This window comes from Bombus bifarius, unplaced genomic scaffold, assembly GCF_011952205.1.
Source record: "Bombus bifarius isolate JDL3187 unplaced genomic scaffold, Bbif_JDL3187 scf7180000008013, whole genome shotgun sequence".
Lineage (NCBI taxonomy): Eukaryota > Metazoa > Arthropoda > Insecta > Hymenoptera > Apidae > Bombus > Bombus bifarius.
The window spans coordinates 549,139-570,626 of record NW_022884389.1 but is presented as its reverse complement, the minus strand read 5'-3'; the positions used below and the strand labels follow the sequence as shown (position 1 = coordinate 570,626).

At 33.8% G+C, this 21,488-nt stretch overlaps 1 protein-coding gene across 1 annotated transcript in view; it reads left to right on the top strand.

The window, feature by feature from the left end:
• LOC117206907 (protein cortex-like) overlaps positions 1–19,596 on the top strand; it is a 249,699-nt gene extending 230,103 nt beyond the window's left edge. Inside the window, exons 2-8 of the mRNA XM_033446608.1 lie at positions 10,234–10,449; positions 15,131–15,404; positions 15,857–16,012; positions 16,697–16,835; positions 17,360–17,567; positions 17,649–17,970; positions 18,988–19,596. Of these exons, the coding sequence (XP_033302499.1) occupies positions 10,234–10,449; positions 15,131–15,404; positions 15,857–16,012; positions 16,697–16,835; positions 17,360–17,567; positions 17,649–17,970; positions 18,988–19,133 (1,461 nt within the window). The 3' untranslated portion in view covers positions 19,134–19,596. The remainder of the gene's footprint in view (positions 1–10,233; positions 10,450–15,130; positions 15,405–15,856; positions 16,013–16,696; positions 16,836–17,359; positions 17,568–17,648; positions 17,971–18,987) is intronic.
• Positions 19,597–21,488: the final 1,892 nt, after the last annotated feature.

Genomic DNA, 21,488 nt, shown 5'->3' with positions numbered 1-21,488 from the left:
AACAAGAAATCTCGTTTCTCGTCTGCCCTACATGTCACTTAAAGGATCACTAATACGTCGTTCAACGACCGTGAAAGATTAAAATCCAGAAAATACTTGTTACGAGAGTTTAGTGATCGACTTCTTGGGGGAATTGTCGAGGATTTAACATGATTTCGTGATGGATTTGAGATAGGACTGTAAATATTGGCGTTAGAAATAGCGGCTTAGGTATGTTGGTATAATAGGTGTGTTGATGTTTAGGGTAAGGTTCAACAGGTGTTGGCAGGAAGTTAGAGATGGTTGTAAGTAAGTAAGAAATTCTTTTGTTACAGCTTTGAGAATATTTTATGCTTTGTTTCATAGGGAAATAAACAAAACTGTTAGGAAAAAGGAGAAACATGTTCGAGCAAGAGAATTGATGTATTAAATTGATTATTTCGACAAGTTAGACACATTGTATGGATAAGTGAAGATACTAGTTTATACACAGAAATTTAATTAAATTAGTGTATGGCACTATGCTAACATAATATAGCACATCGAGTATAACATATAATATATGTATATAATATATGTATATATCGAGTATAATATATAGGTGCTAAACCTATATAAAAATACTGACTCACTTAGAAACTTTGAAATTATTATCCGACTTACCTTTCGATACATCAAATTTTTAAGAATTTAATTTAATACTTGAATCAATACCAATGAGAAAACCAACGGTTCGTCGAACCGTACCAAATCGATCTTCATCGATTAATAAATCTAAATATCTCTCATTCGTAAATATCTTATATTACGAATCACAGGACCACCTCAATTTTATATCCTGTAACGTTTGATCGTTCGCTGTATTATCTTCGATCGGCAATTTAACAAGACTGGATCTCGTTAAAATCGTTGACCGTGTAATTAGCATGGACACGTTAATTGACCCACGTGCTCGGCCATACAGCGGGGCCACAAAGTAGGCGACACTTTGTTTCACTGTCCGTTGACCCAATTGCCACAAGAATGCCAATGTAAAACTGTAAAAATGATGACTTTGATCGCTAGAAGTATGAAAACATAAATGTCGTCACGGTTCACTTGGTGATATATTGTATCTACGGCCGCGTATGTGGCTCTAATAAGCATTTAGCTGTTTCCATAGAATTTTACGATACGATCAGCATAATTTGTCGCACGTAGGCACGACCCGTTGCGATACCGACAGCACTAATTCATTAGCCAGCGTTTCTTTCTATCCGTTTTTTCTATCCGCACCCGCTACGCGTGAACTCAATATCTGTATTACGCCGCGAGATTCTGAATCGCCAGCGGAACAACCTGTTCCCGCGAACACGTTGCTAATGCGTACGGCTTTGTGTACGTGGATTTTTCTACTGATTTCCCGCGCACGTACTCTGCGATTAATGGCGCCTCTGCAAACATCTACTTGTCCTTGTTTCGACGTCGACGATGTAGCCACGACAGTTTTCGCTTCTGTCATCATTAATAAAATTTTCGGTAATATTTCATGCTTCTATGAGACTGTGGAATTACGGATTAATTGGTTGTTTCTCGAAGATTAAAGATATTTGTCGTAAGGAGATGTTTACTGTGAACGTATATTTAATAGAAATAATAGAAATATATTTGATAGAAACATAAAGCAACATTATGCAGCGTAAACAACCATTTGAAGTATAATAATAGATGTTAAAAATGATCTCACTTATCAGAGACGAAGCTTGGTAATATAGAGAATATCCATGAAAGCTGTCTACAGATGATTGAATATCTTCATGAGCAACCGCAGCTGTCGTGCCGCATTCAAGATACTATTCTTCATCAAATGGAAATTTAAATTCATTTTCTATTCATTTTATATAGTATGAAATTAAATATACAACTTGCTATAATTATAAATTATAGAGACAGAATAAAAGAAACTTAAAATTAAATTACATTGTCACAAACAAGAAAATACTTTCCAATTGCCCTGTCCTCATTCAATCACGAAAACTGAAAACTCATCGTTGGATAATTACGCTTCGAGCTTTCAATAACCAAATAGAAAAAGAACTGTCTAACCAAGCGTATAGAAGCTACATGAAAAATAGAACAGAACATAAACCTATTCGATATCTTTTACTTTTGATAAGCGGTTAATTGCTAGAGAAGTGTTCCAATGAAAACATCGTTAAAAAGGACATTGCGATTACCAAACGAGAAACAAAAGAAATCGTTCGCATACACGTTGACAGTGTAGGGATGTACACTTACATACTTGATTGAATTTTTTTCACCTTCTCTTTTTTTTTTTTTTTCGTAATCCGAATAAAAACGTTCATGGGAGGTTGAAGATTACGATGCGTCGGCATCTTTGATATTCAGATCAGAGATTTCTGGCTCGCGTGTGCAATTGCACCTGCGCATCGTAACGTCGATGCATATGCAGAACGTTTGACGTTACGGAATGAAGAGTACAACGTGCACGATGCTACATGTTCATGCCATTAATTTGTTTCCCGTGCGTACGCCGATACCGCCCGCGGTTGAATTATTCATAAGTATTCAACAGGCCACTTTCTGACAACCAGATCAAAGCTGACATTAAACGGATCGCATTCGGCCGATTTGCGGAACCGTGGAAAGAATTTTCTCGGAATTCTCGATTCTTTCTTGGCTATTCAGGTACTTGAATCTTGAGAGCATAAAGGCGAAGCTACTGTTTTTGCAAGATGCAAGAAGATTTACATTTGCTATAGAGAAAACGCTACATAATAAACGATTTCTAGGACGTCTTAAAAAGATGTCGATGATATAATAACGTATCACGGTTCAATTAATGCTTTTGTTACATTGTATGCGCTTCACGGAAGTGTCTAGTCTGTTGCTGATGTTACATTAACGCAGAAGCTGCAAGTAATGAAAGATGCGGAAGAAATTAAATTACATTTCGATAAGATAGTACGTAGATAGCTTATTTTTCAGAATATTTGTTAAGCATTTGCAAAAATATATTATGCTTTTTTTACCATTTCGTTTCAACTGTAATCAGTATAATTCGATGCGTAGTTATCTTTTTTTAAAAGCTTTTTCACATAATTAATTTTCAAAGTACAACATTGTACCCGTTGAAATACGTAGATGTATTATACATTATTATATATTACACATTTTCTAAAAATACATCTACAAAGGGTTGTAAAAAATAATTAATATTATGATAGTCTACAGTTTCAAAATATGCAAGGTTGTGATAGAATTAATATCTAGTCCAAAAATCAAATAGAATTTTGTTTAAATAGGATCTACCCATAGTATCTTAGATTTGAAAATTGCTCTCCTATAAAACAAAAAATATATAACTTATCTTTCATTTGTTCTTTCTATATATAAGCAATTACAAACTCAACATTTCCAATACGCAACATCGAAAGTGAAACGATTAAAATAAAGAGAATATCAACTTTTCCACGCTCGAAAGACTCAACGCACGAAGCAAAGAAAGGATGAACCTGAAGAACAGACAGTCTCGCGTGATGCTCATTTCTCCGCCACGCATACATTTCACGAGGGACACGAGCTCTCCTGTTAGAGTCGCTCTTCCTATCCCTTAATTCCTTGTTCTGTCATAGTTCCTCGTTGTCGTGTTGCAACTCCGTTCTCAAGGAGGACCCCCTGCGAAGTTGATCCACCGGTAAATATCGAGCTGCAGGTGTTGTGGCGCAGCTTCTCGGAGATGGCAAGGCGCCTGGGTACGTACGTATACGCGACGCATACGCGTCGCGACGCGGTATGCGTGTACGATGTCATCTGCTGACCGGTTTGAGCTGATAGAAACGCGCCACCGTGGGAAGAAGGAGCTGTTGAAGAGGACAAAGTATCGTCTGAAATGGACGTAGAAAAATGCGAAGAAATATTGGACAGTAATTTCTATGGCTGTGAGGTAGAGTTAGATTTGCAAGAGGAGCTCCTTCAGCTACGTTGACCGAGTTTCGAAGGTCCTTTGCCTTGTTCTTGCAAGTAGTCTCTGGGTCAGTGTTCCGAGTCAAAATTTGAATGGCTGTGTTTGAATGTGTGGATGTTCAGGAAGGAATATTTGATCTTGTTCTTTATATCGTTTCTTGGCATTTAAAATTATAGTGGAGCCTTACGTAATTACCGTCCAATTTATTCACGTCTTTACGATCATCATATTATAAATCAATCTGTCCATGGAAAATTACGATATACGAAACAATCCCAAGCGGAAGATGAAATTCACTGAAACATAATATTTCTATCTGGCAACCGAACATATTTATTTAATTTTTCACTCATTTATTACTAAACTGCAAACGCAGTTTATGCAAATTTATACTTCTGTGAGCATCTCCGAAATTGTTCCATATTATACGCGTTCTGCGCGTATGTGTACGTTTTATTTCCTATGAATGCACAAACTTCCACAGTCTTTTCATTATATACGACAATTATTAGGATGACCGTATCTTTTTTTTTAACTATATTCTTTTGCATAAACAAGACTAGTGTGTTCCAAAAACGATAAAAGTCTATCTGTAATTTTAATCGACCTGCTAATAAACCTATTGTAGCGGCCAATGTGACTGAAAGCGATTAGTTAAAAGGAAACATTGCTGAAATCCAGAAATATTCGGGACGATCTTAACCTCCCCTGTACCTTCTGCATAACCGGGATCAACCCTTCAGCACCTTGCAACAAGAGATCCGTCTAGAAAATATTGGTCAGACAGGTTCGCGCCAGCTGGACAACATTTCGACGGCGCTCGCAGCTCTTCGCTGGGGGTCCTCTACATTTTCGGTGCCTATGGGAAAATCTTCCGCGATTTCTTACTACGCAACGTCAAGACAGCTGTTTGAAGTTTTTAAGGTTTAGCTTCATGCAAATCAGACGCTAGACCGCTGAATTTATTGGCTTCGAATGTCACGTCATCAAAGACAGCAGCGAGAAAATCGTGATACGCCTCTGGCCCACCGTGGGACTTGGTTCCTTGACGATCTTTTCCTCGAAGCTTTCCTGTTTGATTTTTTTCTAGAGTTCGTGAGAATGAGCCGAGGATTCTGGTGTACGTATATGAGAACGCGCGTTGACCTGATGATATGAACAATTTTTCGATTGGAATATAATTAAAATAGTCAGAGAGAGAAACAAGTATTACAAAAATGAATAAGTTCTAAGATAAAATTGTAAAATATCTTCGTTAATCGTCTATTGATTTTTATCGACTTTTTAATTTTATTGTATATTCAGGTTGACACTTTGTATAATATTAATAGAATATTATTTAGTAATGAAAAAATGTTTCTTTCACGATTTACGTAATAGTCTTTGAATTTGTAGCGTTTCTAATAATATGTCGTTTATGTGTATTTCTACTAACCGTATTCAATTAACCGTAAAATTCAATTTAATCCCATCATAAAATTCTATTACGCATACATTCGTATGATGCTTACAGAGATTAATCATCATTTTCGTAATAAAAATATATCTTGTTAAAATTAACCAAGTGTCGAACTGGCAGGAGACGAACAGTTTATGTAATTGAAGTTCATGTAATACCAGTTCATTGATTTTCTCTAGTCCCTGGTAATATTTGGTTCATATAATAATTCAGATAAGTAGTTTCGATCAATAAGAATTCATTTAAACAGAGTTCACATAAACAGAGTTCTACTATACTCTAACATAATACGCTATACATAACTCACAATACATTAACAAAATACATAAAACTGAGTAAAATTCCCACCCTTCTAATCTACAAAAATCCTCCACCTGCCTACAGTGATTTCAGCTCAGGCATTTTTTAAATTTGCTCCCACGGGTATCATTGGCAATCATCATCTCGGTCCATAAAATTCGATCCACGGTTTCCACGCGACAGGGTCTCGTCTTAAACGGATAAGCTGGAATCCCGGCGGATTTTCCGCGTGAGTAGCGTGCAAGAAACACGACCGACGAAATCTCGAACGTTTAATCTCCGAGCGGCCTTACCTCCCGGTCATCGTGGTCCCGTCCAGCTTTATGCAAATGCGCGAGACTCGGTGACGGGGTTGCAGGGAGGGACACGAGGACGTCTCCTATGCGACGCGCCGGTTCGCATTATGTACACTGTACACCATCCGGACAGAGAGATGGTGGTTACGTTTCTTCTCTCGCACCCCATAAATTACCGGGCGTACAACATTTAATGGGCCGGTGCCTATGCCGGGGCCAGATCCCTTTGCTACCTTAACGCCATATCGCGTGTTTAGCGCCGCGGGGCACTCACGAGCGGAAAATACACTCAGCGACGACAACTTTATTTTATTCAGCCTGCCCCGACGTCGATAAGAACGAATATACAAGGTGTCCGGTAACCATAAACGGCGTTACAGCCGACCAGGATATGATTACTAGCGCAGTGGTATGATGAAAATGTAGAGTAAAGTTTCTGTACATGAGGCTTCGGTTTCAGGAAGAACGATTTCGATCATCTGCTATTAATTCTAAATTTCAACTTGATACATTTCTCCTTATGTTATTCGCTAAGTCAACAGTGTATTTTAGATATATTAATATTTTAGTAGTAGAATGGAGAAGAATTGAAGTTAGTCGATATTCTTGTTTTCGACCAATTAAGAGAACTGTGTAATAATTATTTAGTTTAAAGGGCATAACTGCGTGCGAAATATTATGCTTGACATTTTGAACTGTTCTACATTGAGTGTTCTACGGCACTTAATCTTATCATTAATGAAATTGTTTGAATCGAATTCAATAAAAGAGACTAGTAGTATAGCATAAATCGAGAGAAAGTAAGATGAAAGTATTGATATTGTTCTTGTTTATTAATTCAAATATGAACAGAAACAGAAGTTCAAAATCCAAAAATGCATAATCAGAACTTGAGCTTAATCGCACACATACGCATATACATACCGAGTAGATTTTCAAAATCGTTTCTCTTGAAAACAAAGCCTCATGTGTGATAAATTTGTCTTACTTTTTCCACTTACTTTTTTATGAGGAATCATCCATTGCTTACTCGATGATGCCATCGGTTACTGGACACCTTGTATGCTATGGCTAAGTACTATTTCAATGCTATAGCGTGTTTCATATTTAACTCATTATTTGTTCTATTGAAACAAAATGGATCATATATAATTCAATAAAATAATATAAAACAAAAAATGTTATGAATCCATTATTTCCTTAAAAAACGAAAGGAACTTTTGGAACAATCTAATACATACACGTGTACATGATTTTTGGCGCTTTGGATAATAATTCACGGTTTGATTTCATGGAATGGTTGGTTGTAAAGACCTGTGTGTGTGGACTCGTTAAGAGACAATAAGATGAATTAGGAAAATATTAGTTTTAATTGATTTCAAGAGCAGTTGATTTAGTTATTACTATTTGGTTGGTGTTTGCGTAATGTCGTTTTACTGAAGCTTCAATCTGATGATTTAGTACCCATTAAGTTATATTCTACTATCAATTAGCCATTTCAATAGTTTTGAAACCAAAACTCTAACTGGTGTCAATAATTTCTACAATTTTTTGTCCTTTTCTAGTTTTAAGATAGAAAAATTTCTTACATTGTCAAAGACAAAATGCAATCGATGTAGAATTTATTACAGAAACGATGCAGTTTCCTTGTCGTAATAATCTTTAGAAATGTGAATTGTGTCGGGCCAACTCCCCCTTTGAGTTCAAAAATTACGCGAAGCCTATTCATATAGTATAAATGGGGTATAGCCTTAAACCAGTTTAGTAAAACTCGATTTTCTGTTAGCTTTGATGTCTGACCATAGAAATAGAGACTACAAGATTTCTTTCGTATTGCCTTCAGCTATACTATGTGCATTCAAATACGTTTATAAAATTTGTATATGTTGAAAAATTGTAAAAAAGTATAAATGTTATCGCGCGTTATGAAACATTTGAGCAATAAATTTATTATACGGAATAAGCAATGCCGAAATTCCACAAGGTTTTTCTTTCATAGCAAATTGTTGGTTATATTTCTTATTCTAATTTTTGACCTCACAATATCGAGGAATTTAAATGATAAACAATGTAAGTGTCAGAAGCAAAGCTTTCTAATAAGAACAAACAAAAAAGACGTATATCACTTATACAATATAGTTTATCACTTGAACACTGTAAACCTCCAGTCTTTACAGACTTAATGAGAATAAATGGTAAAAAATGTATTGTATTAACTAAATTTATTTACTTCATTTCTTTCATTTTTCTCAAACACAGATTAATTGGCCTTACCTTTTGCTTGGATTTATAAGGACTCTTTCTTATATCCCCATAATCCCCTAATCTAAATTTTATACAAACGTACCGTATGAAGTAGATGCAAAACTCCGAGTAGCAAAATTAACACAATTGCCAGAATTAGTTAAAGCAGCCGCCGAGTGACATAAATGGCACAAATATGAAGAAATTCAATGTTATTATAATATATGTATAAAGATAAGATTTTTCTATAATAACCCTAAACATATGGATTCTTCGTTTAAAATTCAGCCATCTCTGCCTATCTTTACATTAAGTTTTAAACCAGATAATACTGTACAAATAGTTTTCTAATCATTCTCGAGGATAACTTCACTTTCTGCAAGTGTCTTGATACTTATGGATACGAGCATATCTCTACCTCGGGATGCTTCTAAAAGCCAAAATATATCATTCTAGCACTTACGACTCTTTCCACCGTATCTCACATGGCACATATATGTTACCTTTCTTCTTTCTTCGATACTCGCATCTTTGATCGTTCCAACTCCTCGAATCAATTTCGCAGACTTGCCAACAAAGAGAAGGAAAGGGTGACAGAAAGGAAAGCGAAGAAATGCCAGCGTATAACCAATTACAGTAACATCCTCGAAAGAAAACCGCATGACATAGAACCAGAAGCGAGGAGCAATAAATCGCGATACAGACGATTTAAATGGACGATCGTTCACCGTTACGGCCGAGAGAACGGCCTCGAGGGAACGCCATCGTAACTCGGAATTAGGATGCCACCTTTCTGCTTTCCCGTTTAAAGTATCGTCCCGGAAATCCAAGGCAGAAGCGCGTTGCTTGTGGCCGTTCGTGCAGCAGAAGAAGAGCCAGTATATTTATAGGAATTTCTCGCGATAAGTCCAGAATATCATGCACGGAGCCTAACAAACACACACTCAATCCTTTGGAAATATAACTTTGTGCATAAGTTATGGTCTTCATATTTCATTAACCTTTATCGTGATTTTTATCACGTAATGATGTTTGGTATATCGCGATTTTCGGCCCCGAACGCATAAATTTCAAAATTTTCCTCTTGGCAAAAATATTGGACCTGCGATTGCGCCCGGGCGAGCTGTTTTTAACGAATTTTAATAAATTTTAATGAACGATGAAGGCGATTGAAGAGAAGAAGTTTAGAAGTTTTAGATAATGTCACGAACATTAAGAAATCGATTAGAAAGAATAAGAAATTCAAACCTGTTCGTACGTGGCTGAAAATCCAGTAGACAAGATCAGGTTCAAGACCCAGTTCTATTTGTCATTCGTTCGAAACCAGATGTTCGCTGGGGGTATAAGGCCTGCTCAATATAAATATTATCCCTTCGTACTTCACTCTACTAGACGTACATAATGCTAGTAGCTCAAATTATTTTGCCAAAAGTCCTTTATCTTCGTACAATGATAAATAAAATGTTGAATTTTACGTGTGACTTAATTTGTTCTCTTCTAATTTGAAGAATCTGCGAAAAGGTATAGGATAAGGGATTCAGCAGCAATATAACGATCGATAAATTTTAATATTTACATAATATTTTATTTCATAGTTTTGCATTGTATTTTTCGTTCCAATAATAAGACATTAAGAAAATTCAAGTAGAATTATGGATAGATAGAATTATAGGATTAAAAATATAAATTGAATTATATTATATTCTACGGATGTATCTCATCTATAATATTATTTAGAATATTCTATTATATTCTCTAATATCTATATTTTAGTCATTAATTGTTTTTATGAATATTTCTTACATTACAATTTTATTGTTATTAATCAGAGTATAAGGTAAATTGTAAAGTAATTAAAGTTAATTTATCGTGTAAATTATATTACTTCCAGTTTCAATAGATAATATAAAATACTGTATATTATATATAATAATCTATATAATACTGTATATTATATAGATCAGTTAAAAAAGAAGTTTTTTTTTCAGAAAAATGTTCCGAGATCAATTGCCTTGAACTGTCAACCCTGTGATGCAAAATCTACTTCGCAAGTTGCTAGAAAGTATCCATTTAAGTTTCCAAGTCAGGGTCATGCGGAAGATAGATTTATAAACATCAAATACAACAAGGAAGCTGCAAATTATCTTCTGACAAAAAAACCCAATAGTATATTGAAACAAAATGAAATCGATGTGTTTAAGCAGGTAAGCTAAATTTAGTTACATTAATTCAATAATCTAACAGAAATAATAAATTTTATACTTGATAAATTTTTTTAACATGATTTATATGAAGTTACATAATTTTCAAATACAGTAGACCATGAACTTTGATAACTTCATATATTATAAGAATTCTACATTTTCTCTATAATAGTTTCCACTTTCTTTTTCACAGAAGATAAAAAACAAAAGGTTCGTCCTTTTATCAATTATACAATTAAATTTTTCTTAAGCGTTCTTAAGATCTTAAAATTTTAAGCTCTTAAAATTTAAAAATCTACATATTACACATATTTTCAACCCGCAAATATTTTCTATTCCAAGGAATTCAATACAACGAACACAGTTACAACGAACGCGACAGTTATCTGAATTTTTCGGACAAAGTGTAATATTATTATATCGTTGAACTGTGAAGTTTCAGAATAAAAAATTATTCAGTCACGTAAGTAGTATATACGGTATCTTATAAAGTACAGTATTGTACTAATTTTTGCATGAAGAATCTTATTAATGTTACAAGCTCCGCTGAAGTAAAATGATGACACTCTGACCGGACTATTAGACGTACTTCCAATTTGCACATATAATATTTTACAAGATTATTATGCATAAACTATTCAATCTGGGCGGATCTCTATGTTGAATATCCTTGATTCCCAAAATAAATGACTTAAAATACGTACCGGTTTTAAAGCTTGTTCACAGCATCGTCCGAAACGGTCGTATTACGCGATCTTAATGGATCCGAATGTTAGAAAAATGTTTGAACGGTAGTTGTTGCAACATCAAACATTGAATTAGCATAAATGCTGTCCGGATGTAGGCGTAAGTTATCTTGTTCATGTTTATCGACGTAAGGGTATATAATCTTCGATAATTGATAGAGATAAGATCGAAATCACGGCGGAGAAGAGACTCACTACACGGAAATTACTGTTCTTAGACGCCGAGAAAATAGTTGAAGTTTCACGGGAATAAAAAAGAAGATAAATGGAAAAACAAAGAACTTCGTCCTTATCTTCTTCTAACTCTGAATGTGTCGTGTTGTCCCTTGTGGTGTGTAAGGACTACCAACAGATGATTTTCAGAATGAATATTTATTAGGTCGTACACATAATCCGACAATAGGATTTGATAATACTAATGCGAATTCGTCTCGTGAAAGTATCATAAAGGTTCAATGATGTTTAGGCCGGTTTTACACGCCTGTAGCGATACACATATCGCGAAATGCGTACCGTGTGAATGTCGCCATTTGTTTCAATGTTTCGCCTGACTTCTTTATAGGAAAAAACATGGTTGTCAAGATACACGATGGATACACGAAATGAGTATCGCGATACTGCGTTTAACGAGAATCGTCGTGTGAATGTTTCCATTGGTGTACATGAATATTCAGTATCTATCATACACGTATCTTCGCGTGAAACCGGTCTAAAATGTCCACGATGCTTTATTGGAAAATTGCTGCAAAATGTAGTATGCACGTATACAATGTAGTATATAAGTCGTTTCGTAAATTGTTTTATTTTGTTTCCTTATCTTGTCAAGAATTTGGTATAGAAGTATAGGAAAGTATTCCACACGAGTACAATCGTCAGTGTATTCTTCCCGCTTTTCTATCTCGCTTCAAAAAAAAACTGTGGTTTAGAATTTGAACGAAGTTTCTTTCTTGGAACTTCGAAACGATGTTTGACATGTTTCTACATGCAGAACTTTCGGACAGATTAAATTATTATTCCCAGTTCTTATTATTTGTTTGTCTATTCTTACGAAATTCATAAATACTGTGGTTCTGATTATCATTCTCCCATCATTCTGCTAGCCCTTTTGAAATTTTCCCTTATTAAAGATTTTATAATAAAGAGAAGAATCGAAAAGTAACGATATAATTTTTACGTAGAGCAACTATATTTTATCGAATAACAACAATGGAAGAATACGAGAACTTATGAAACGACCTAAAAGAAATTATAAAAATAGAATCTAGAATTTTTTTACCAGAAACATAATATTAGAAATTATAACAAAGAATTTTAATAATTATTAATAAAGAATTCCGAAGCTTTTGAAGTGAACCTAATCAGCAGGGAAATAAGTGACACGAACTTACTGAACATTTATTGGATGATTTATATACAAGAAAAGTAGAAAGGAGATATGAAGTTATAAAATTGATCGGAAAATTCTAATTAAACGGAAATCTCAAAGTTGTTGGCTGAAGAAGTTCCAGGAATGTAATTTCCTGTGTCTAACGCAACTTCGATATCATTACTGTAATAACAGGCAGCAACATGGTAGCATAGTTTCCTCTGCCGATTTTCTTCTATGTCCCGTCCTTTTCTTCCTTCTACCTGTTTCCTTCTCCTCTGCTTGATATTCGACCAGAGCACTCTTCACTTTATCCTTATTTCCGTATAATGGATCTTTATCTATGAATATAGCTTCATTGATGCACACCGTTTCACGATGCGATTTATGGCGATAATCGCACGCTGTGGCTTATTTTCGTCTCGTTTTAAAGATGAAGAGAGAAGTTACTGAGATTATTATTATTATGAGAGAGAGAGAGAGAGAGAGAGAGAGAGAGAGGAAGAGGACGAGAGGAAGCTTGGAAATCTTTACCCTAGGGAATAGGGAGATTGTGTGCAATAGTGGGTTATTTAGAAGATTCAGATGTAGATAATGACGACGAGATTTTTATTTGATCATTTTCTGAATGAATTGTGAAAAAATGACAATCCGTTAACTAGGAAAAACGGGTTAACTCGTTACTCGGTTTCCCTAATCTCGTGAAGATAATAATTTCATTATTTATGAATCTCCTACTTTTTTATGTATTACCTCGTTTATGCTGAAAATAAATTGGATGTATCGTATATGATATATGGAAGAATTAAAATCATCTATCAGAGATTAATTTGTTTTTATTAACTTATAACGTTGTTGCAGGATTATAGAAATTTCTACTTAAACGATGACCTGGTTAGCAGGTTAAAAAGTTTTTAAATAAATGATAAAGGAGATGGAATATGAGAAGAATTTCTCTTCTTGAGAGGCAATCCTGTAGGTTCGATCTTAAAGAGTTTGAAATATTATAGATTTTATGGCGTTCAATGTACATGTTTCTGAACTCTAGAAGGGTTGAAATATTTTTGTCGAAGAGATTTCTGAAGATACTATAATAAAGACATGATTTGTTGATAATTACTTAACCATAGTTTCAAATGTAAATTCTATTCTGATTTCATCGTTTAGTTTACTTTAATGTTACGCAAGTTTCCATTTTCGACATTAACTGACAATAAGTTTCTAAACGTCAGATTTGGATCCATGATTTATGAATTTATAAGATCTAACTATTTGAATGTAACAGCTTTTAAACTTTAAGATGAATGGAATATCTCAGTTTGAGAAATTTTTCAAAGTATGGAAAAATCATTTCTTCTAAAGATTCTAAATCGACTTTTACCACATTTCACGAACTATAAAATACTTCAGTGATAGAAATCAAATATGTGATGAAACAAATGACAATTTTAAGTAATGTTAAATGTAAATGTTTAGATGGATGTTGAACGAGCTCAAACGTATACCGTTTCATTATCGCATTATACACAGTTCACTTCCGATAGTACGAAACAAGATCATTATCATGTCATTAAATCCTCATAATCGATGAATGTGTTATAAACGAACGCCGACACGAACTACGATGTCGAATCGATCGTTAGCGACTCCGATTGTTCGTGTTTAAAGACCTAATCGATCGATCGTAATTACCTCACGAGCGATAAATCGATTTCTAATTAAGATCGTGACGCCTGAGGAAAATGGGGAATCAACTATTATACACGTATTCTATACGTATTTAATTCTGATCATAGTACATTATTTTAGTCTCCACCTTTTCCGAAATTCTATGATAACATTTTTCAAGCTAATGTGAAACCTAATTATGAAATGATAATTTGGATCTCAAATTATCGCTATAATACTTGTCTCTAATCGATCATCTATTGAATTTGTTGTTTAAGGTCAACTAAATTGTCGAGAATATTAAGAAATTTTGTAAATTCTAGTTTGTTCTAATTTATATACTGTAAATTAATGTAATATCGTTATTATTACATTTTCAATGTTTATACGTTTGTGGGCAACGTAAAAACGAAAAATTGTACGAAATATACAAAATATAGGGACATATTAAATAAAATATGCGAAATCTCATTCTCATTGCAACGTGTATTTAGTGTGTGAAAAGAATCTTTATGTTTCTTTAGTTGTGTTTATAAAAATCGGATTTGCATAAACACCCACAGTCTAATTATTATATACAACTTTATTGTACATATACTTGATTTCTCTTGATCAATCCAAGCTGAAGCTTCATTTACAATCTAAAGTTGTACTGGAAGTAAGAATTACAAAAACGTTGTAAAATTCGCATTCAATTTACCAAGGTTCGTATTTTATCTTATTCCGGTTGAAAATTCTCGTGTTGAAACCGCGAGATATGGAGACGTTTCAAAAATTCACATTCGATTTACCAAAAAGAAAGGAAACGAAAGAGAAAATGTAGAAATTCACAGGAACACACAGTGCAAATTTTTCGCTGTCAAGTGTCGCTTAAGTCACTAAACCCTGACAAACGGCACAGCTGGAATCTCTGTCGGATAATTGGCGAAAGAAATTTATGCACCAATTAATGGTGAAAGAAAACGTAATACCAGGGCTGAGGCAGAAACAAGTGCTGCGCCGCAGCCACTTATCCTCGGAAAACAAGGTGCCTGGAAGCTTAGTAGGCCTACCTAAAGACCTGTGGGACGAGGAATACTTCAAAGATGGAATGTGGAAATCGAAGCCACGAAAAAGGCCTTTAATAGGCATTATGTATTCCATATTAAATACGCATGACTTCTCCACGTTATCAGGTAAGAATTCCATGGCGTATTTAGAACGTTTCCCATGATGTATAAAGATATGGTGGTATGTCATCGTGTACTACCAGCTTCCTTCATTTACATGGAAAGTTGTATTTTAATCTTTCGATATTTGCATTTGTATTATTATATATTTAATTACGATTTACGAATTATATACTTAAATTGACTGTATTACTATACCTCTCATATTTGTCTTTTTATTTCGAAAATTTATGAACCTACTTTGATACTAATGTTTTCCTTATTGACTTGTTTAATAATATGTCTCACTGTTTATTAAAGATCTTGATTATGTACTCCGTAGTTTGTATGTTTCCCAGATGTTTATAGTACTCTATACTATAATATTATATTATTATATTAGATTACGCCGTAGTATACAATGCACGGAATATGTTTCAGAGAATATATTGAAATTATGTTTATTCTTTGTTTTTAAGAGTATCAGAAACGACGAATTGATTGGAGTTCAGCAAATGCAATCGCGGTAGCAACTGATGATGTAGTGAAATTTTACAATATATTCAAATCTGATATTCTGGACTCGATAAGCCTGAAAATACATAATGTTGATTCATTAAAATGGAATAACGCTGGTAGGTAACGCTACGCAAAATATATAATTACTGATGTGTTAAAGACTCTATTACGCATATTAAATCTATTAAAAATTGAAAGCTGAAACTGCCTACAATGAACATAGCTACAAAAGTATAAAATTAACGTATTTCGTTACATTTTCCCGATATCGTTAGATACATATTTTTTTTATTTACTTTATTATTGAATATCCGGACAGAATTAAATTTTTCATTATTTTAAAATAAATAATCTCAATCTAATACCACATCTAATTTGTTATATCGATTGCGAATCTTAAAAATAAACGCGTTTGAGATTTTCTGGCTACGAACTTATCGACTTACAAAATTCTGCATTCCTTTTCGCCATCTACCAATTGATATTTAGAAACAACATAGATTGAAGATTCTAATAAATTTGGAAAATTCCCTATAGTATTTCAAATATGATATACCATATCCGAAATCCATTATTCAAATATCCATGGACTTGCGAGTTGTAAGTTATAACGCTATAACAAAATACCTAAATGGGAAGTTAATATCAATTTTTAAATTCGTCAATCCATAAACGAAGAGATCGTGTCTACATTAAAATAATTCTAATTTCAATTTTTGCATTGCAAACATCAATTGTTGTAATTAATATTGACATTATCTTTCTAATTCTACATTTCTAAATTCTACATTTCTGTCCAGGTAATAAACTGTTGATATGCACTCCGTCGTTTGTGAGACTGTACTGTACAGATAGGCAGAAGGCGATTTGGACGACAGCCACGTGCGATAGTGACGTGACTTGCGTCTGCTGGTCTAAGAATGACCAACATGCCGTCACGTGAGTAGTATCCATCTATACAGAGATTTGTGGTTGTTGCATAAATATAAGATAAACACGAATGATCATTCATCATCGAATATCATTTCAATCTATTAACGACGTTTTATTACGATCTGATCTGGCTTGATAAATGTCATTGATTTACTTACCACAATTATGTACTTGTCGATCGTCTGCGGTCTCGCGTCGCCTCGCCGTGAGCCACTTTTTAATTATTCTATTACTTTGTCGTTAACGTTACAATTTATGTTCGTTATAAAATCTAATAAGTTAATCGAATCTTTCCCTAGGTCTTATCTTTCTACTTGTGTTCATAAAGATACGAATTTGCATAAAACTACTTATAAATCTACTCAATCTTCAATTATTATTACAATTTAATGACCAGTTTAGTAGGTGTTTCAATAAGTTAACAAAGTTCAGAGTGCTGTCGGTAGGGTGTTTGCTTTCATTTATATTTCGTTTGTAATTAGCTAGAAAATGGATATAAATTATATGTATATTTCTTTAATATTGCGCAGTGCTGACCGAAGTATGATCACGATATATTTAGCTCAGGATGGCGAGGTCGTTAATTCGTTCCCCGCGCTTTCTTCAACTATTTTAATAATCGCATTTTCATCGAATTATGGATATCTCGCAACTTCGGCGATAGAAGGGAAAGTTCGGATTTTCCAGTGGCCAAATTTGATCGTGCACATTGACATTCTTTACTACGAGCCTATTCTAGTAAGTCGATATCTCCCGTTACACACTTCTATCGTCTGCAAAGTTGGACACTGTTTAAAATGAATTATGTACTATATTCAGGCTTTAGCTTGGCACCCGTACGAAAGTGGTTTATTATGCATAGGCGGTGGCCTGGGTGACGCTTCGCTGACCCTTTGGGACATGAACAGGTTAAGTACACCGACTTATCGCGACGTCCGGTTCCAAGGTATCGTGAAGAATATGTTATGGAATAAGCACAGTGGTGAGCTTGTCGTTCACTGGTCGTACGCGGAGCGGCATAATGACACATGCACTGCGATACCGGTTCTCGCAAGCCTCGATCGCATTGTGGACGAGGTACCTTTGGATAAGGAAATGCGAATCAACGCCATTATGTGGAATTCTGATCAAACGCAGTTAGGTACGTGAGAATCCTCTCGTTTATTTTATTATTCGATGAAACTGTGAAATCGTAATTGGATCTGTGATAAGTGTCACGTGTATTAAACGTAATAAGGGTTTCGGATTCGAAGAGTCTAGTGATTTATGAGACGAGAAGAAGATTATTAGACGTAATATGAAAATATAAAAATTCGTTAAGTCCCATGGTATCTGCACTTGGTGTTATTTCTGTAACTGTGATCGATCGTGATCAATTATGAGTTTCGTAGAATGCTCTCTGTGAGTACTATGCTAGTACTATGTCCTTTGATGTTATATGATGTTATATGCTGAATTTGAAATATGTTTTTCTGTATCTATTCTGGTAGATAGGTTTCGAGTGGGAAGTATGATCATATCACTGCTTGGCAAGGATAGCTACACAACTGACAAAATTTTTAATTTGCTTTTATTGCATACAAGGTTTACGTTATGTTTCTATTTTTATCATGTAACACGGTTATTTTATCATGAATATTTATAATCAGTTTTCCGTGAGAGGGCAGTTACGTTAAAGTAATAAGGTCTGCATTTAGTATTTTCGAAAATATAAATTTTGAGGACTCTCGTCTGAAGCTTTCACATTTTTGGAGTTGTGACATTATCAACATCGTATAAAGCAACGATATGGAGAGTTCTTAGTTTGAGCGGTAAATTATTGGTTTTTATACTGTTTGTTTAGTCAAGTATTTTGTGGTTTTAAGAATGCAGTTGTTTCTGTTGAATATCGATACATATTTCTTCACAAAAAGACTTATGAAATTCGTGAAAAATGTTAACAGCTAGGAAGCTACAAAAGTTTCGAAAACGTGTGTTTTTGGATAATGGTTAAAGAAGGAATCTAACAATTTAATGTTCTGTAATTTGTATGATTTTGTTCGTAGTACTGCTATGTAGTTTGTGAACTTCGTGAAATTATCGTATCTCCATTCTTACGTAAATTAAAAATTCTAATGTCATCAAGGAAATTAACGAGTGAATGTACATATTTTTTTAGCTCTTCAGTCTGACGAATCTTTAATGATATGGAACTTTTTCGGTAACGATCGCCAATATTCAAGATGTAGGACACAACGCAAACATATACAAAGTGATACAAGATCTACGAATTTTAAAGAATTTGAATACTATAATATACGGTAGAACCGACGTATTCAAGAAATTTTTTAATATTCATAAAAAATTATTAGAAATATTTAAAAAACTTACTTATAGGTAAGTCAAAACTTAACTAATAGCCGTGACTACTAGCTTTTAATATACTTCATATAATTCGGTATTTTGTCCAATCTTACCACCTTTTATTTCAATATACAAATATCATGTATTTCGTTTTTTAACAATTATAGACTATAATCATTTTTGCACGTATTGTAAAATGTTACTAAATCTCGAATTATTGCTACAATAAAATTTTTTGAATATCAGTCTATGAATGTCCTATTTATTGCTGCGATTACATGATTTTAATTATAATTATTATATAATATATTTAAAAATAGATATTAAAAGTTAGTAATTCTAGTTAAAAATAAAGGTAAAGATGCACTGATTTTTAGTGTTTATTGTAATGTTTGAAGCACTGGATGAAATGAAATTTATAAAGTTTCATGTTACATTGAATTATGTGATTATGTATGATAAAATTCATTATTTGGATACATCGGATCTACTGCATATCAAAAATTAGTAACAGTAACGGGCAATGTCGCGAATCAAAAATTTTTGTTTTATATAATTATTTGTATCTCTCGACATTTAGTTTCATACATAATTAATGTAATCAACCTATGTTGAGCAAAATCCAGTTATTTGAAAATGTAAATTAAATGAATTGAAATCGTGCTTTCCTTGGCATACGCAGTGTTATAGAATTATGTAACTTATTTTATAATTATCTGACTTACTTTTCTTTGTTGATCAGAAGAAAAAATATATATATATATTCTATTAAAATTTCATAAGTTTATTTCTAAAAATCTCTTTATGTTTACCTATAAAACAATTGAAAAAGCAAAATACTAAAAAAATATAAACACTAACTCCAAAGATACGTACTTAACTGCAAAACTATACTTACAGCAATTACAAAAATTTAGTTTCCTATAAAATTTCCATCTATAAAATCGAAACGCGTAACTAAACGCTATCTAGATAGAAAGAACAAGTACGGTCGTTGCAAAGTACAAGTACAGGCCACTTTAAATTAATTTCACCAATTAAGTTTCAAAAACAGCGAACAACTAAGATAATTAGATACCCTTCTTACAATTACCTATCCGAACCACTCAACCATGTTATAATTTTGTTTAAAAGAATCTTTTTCATGCCACTAACATTGTATAACATACTGTTCCTTTCAAATACATCGATCGCTTGACCGTATCTCTATCTTCACAGCTTCACACACAAAGATCCCATATCATCTTCCTATCGTATCACGAGCTACACGTTTCATCATAACGTCGAATCATTTCCAACGTCGCGATCGAGAGAATCGATGAAAAAGGAAGGAAAGAATAAAAATCACGCGAAAGTCGTTTCGCAAAACGATTATAGCGTGCCAACGATTAAGGACGATTATGATCGAATCACGCGCAATTTAAATTTTTCCGGGCCCATTGAGCAGCAGGTTTATCGATCGACCGGAAGATAAGCCGGCACAATCTCGTGCTAGAACTGTTAACGACCGTCTGGACTATCATCAAATAGATTTTCACGTTTCGCCACCTTTGGCAATTCCCGTCTAAATTACACGATTATCTTTCGGCTACTACTTACACAAGAAAAGGGAAGGGTATGTAGGCCATTTTGCGAGCAACCACTCTGGCAAATGCCGCGTAATTATGGTTTTGTATAGTTCGCTAGTTTTTTTCAATTAAATACTGTCTCCTAATTCCAACTTAATGCCCTAAAAGAATTACAGTAAAGAATTTACAAGATCGTGTTATAGAAGAAAATTTATTTGTAAAAAGTTGAATATTTTCCAGAAGACTCAAGTGCTATAGTTTCGATGTCATAAGTTTTTTTCTCGTAGATTTATTTTACAATTGGCATTATAAAATAACTCTTCTTTTACTTGATATTTTAACCAAAGATGAGGAAATGGGAAGGTGAAAGGCAATTATTGCAATGCATTCGTGGCTGAATAAAATTTAATTTATTGAGATTTCCTATCGATTATAATAAATCTTCGTCGACTACAAATGTATGCAACGATAAATCCTAAGAATCAGAATTGGTAGTTCAGGTCTGAATGGATACAAGATTTGGCAAGAAGAAAATACACATTTAAAAGATTAAACAAAATTATGGTTGTTTTGCAGCCTGATAACTGCGAAAAATTTCTATATATAAAGTCGCTATAGTTGTATTTTTGCAAATTATACTGTTTAATTATATTTATTTTGCAAGGGCAACGCTGTAATAAAAAACGGCTGCTTCACCCCTCTTTTTAATACTAAGGATATAACAATTGACTATAAATCTTCAATTTAT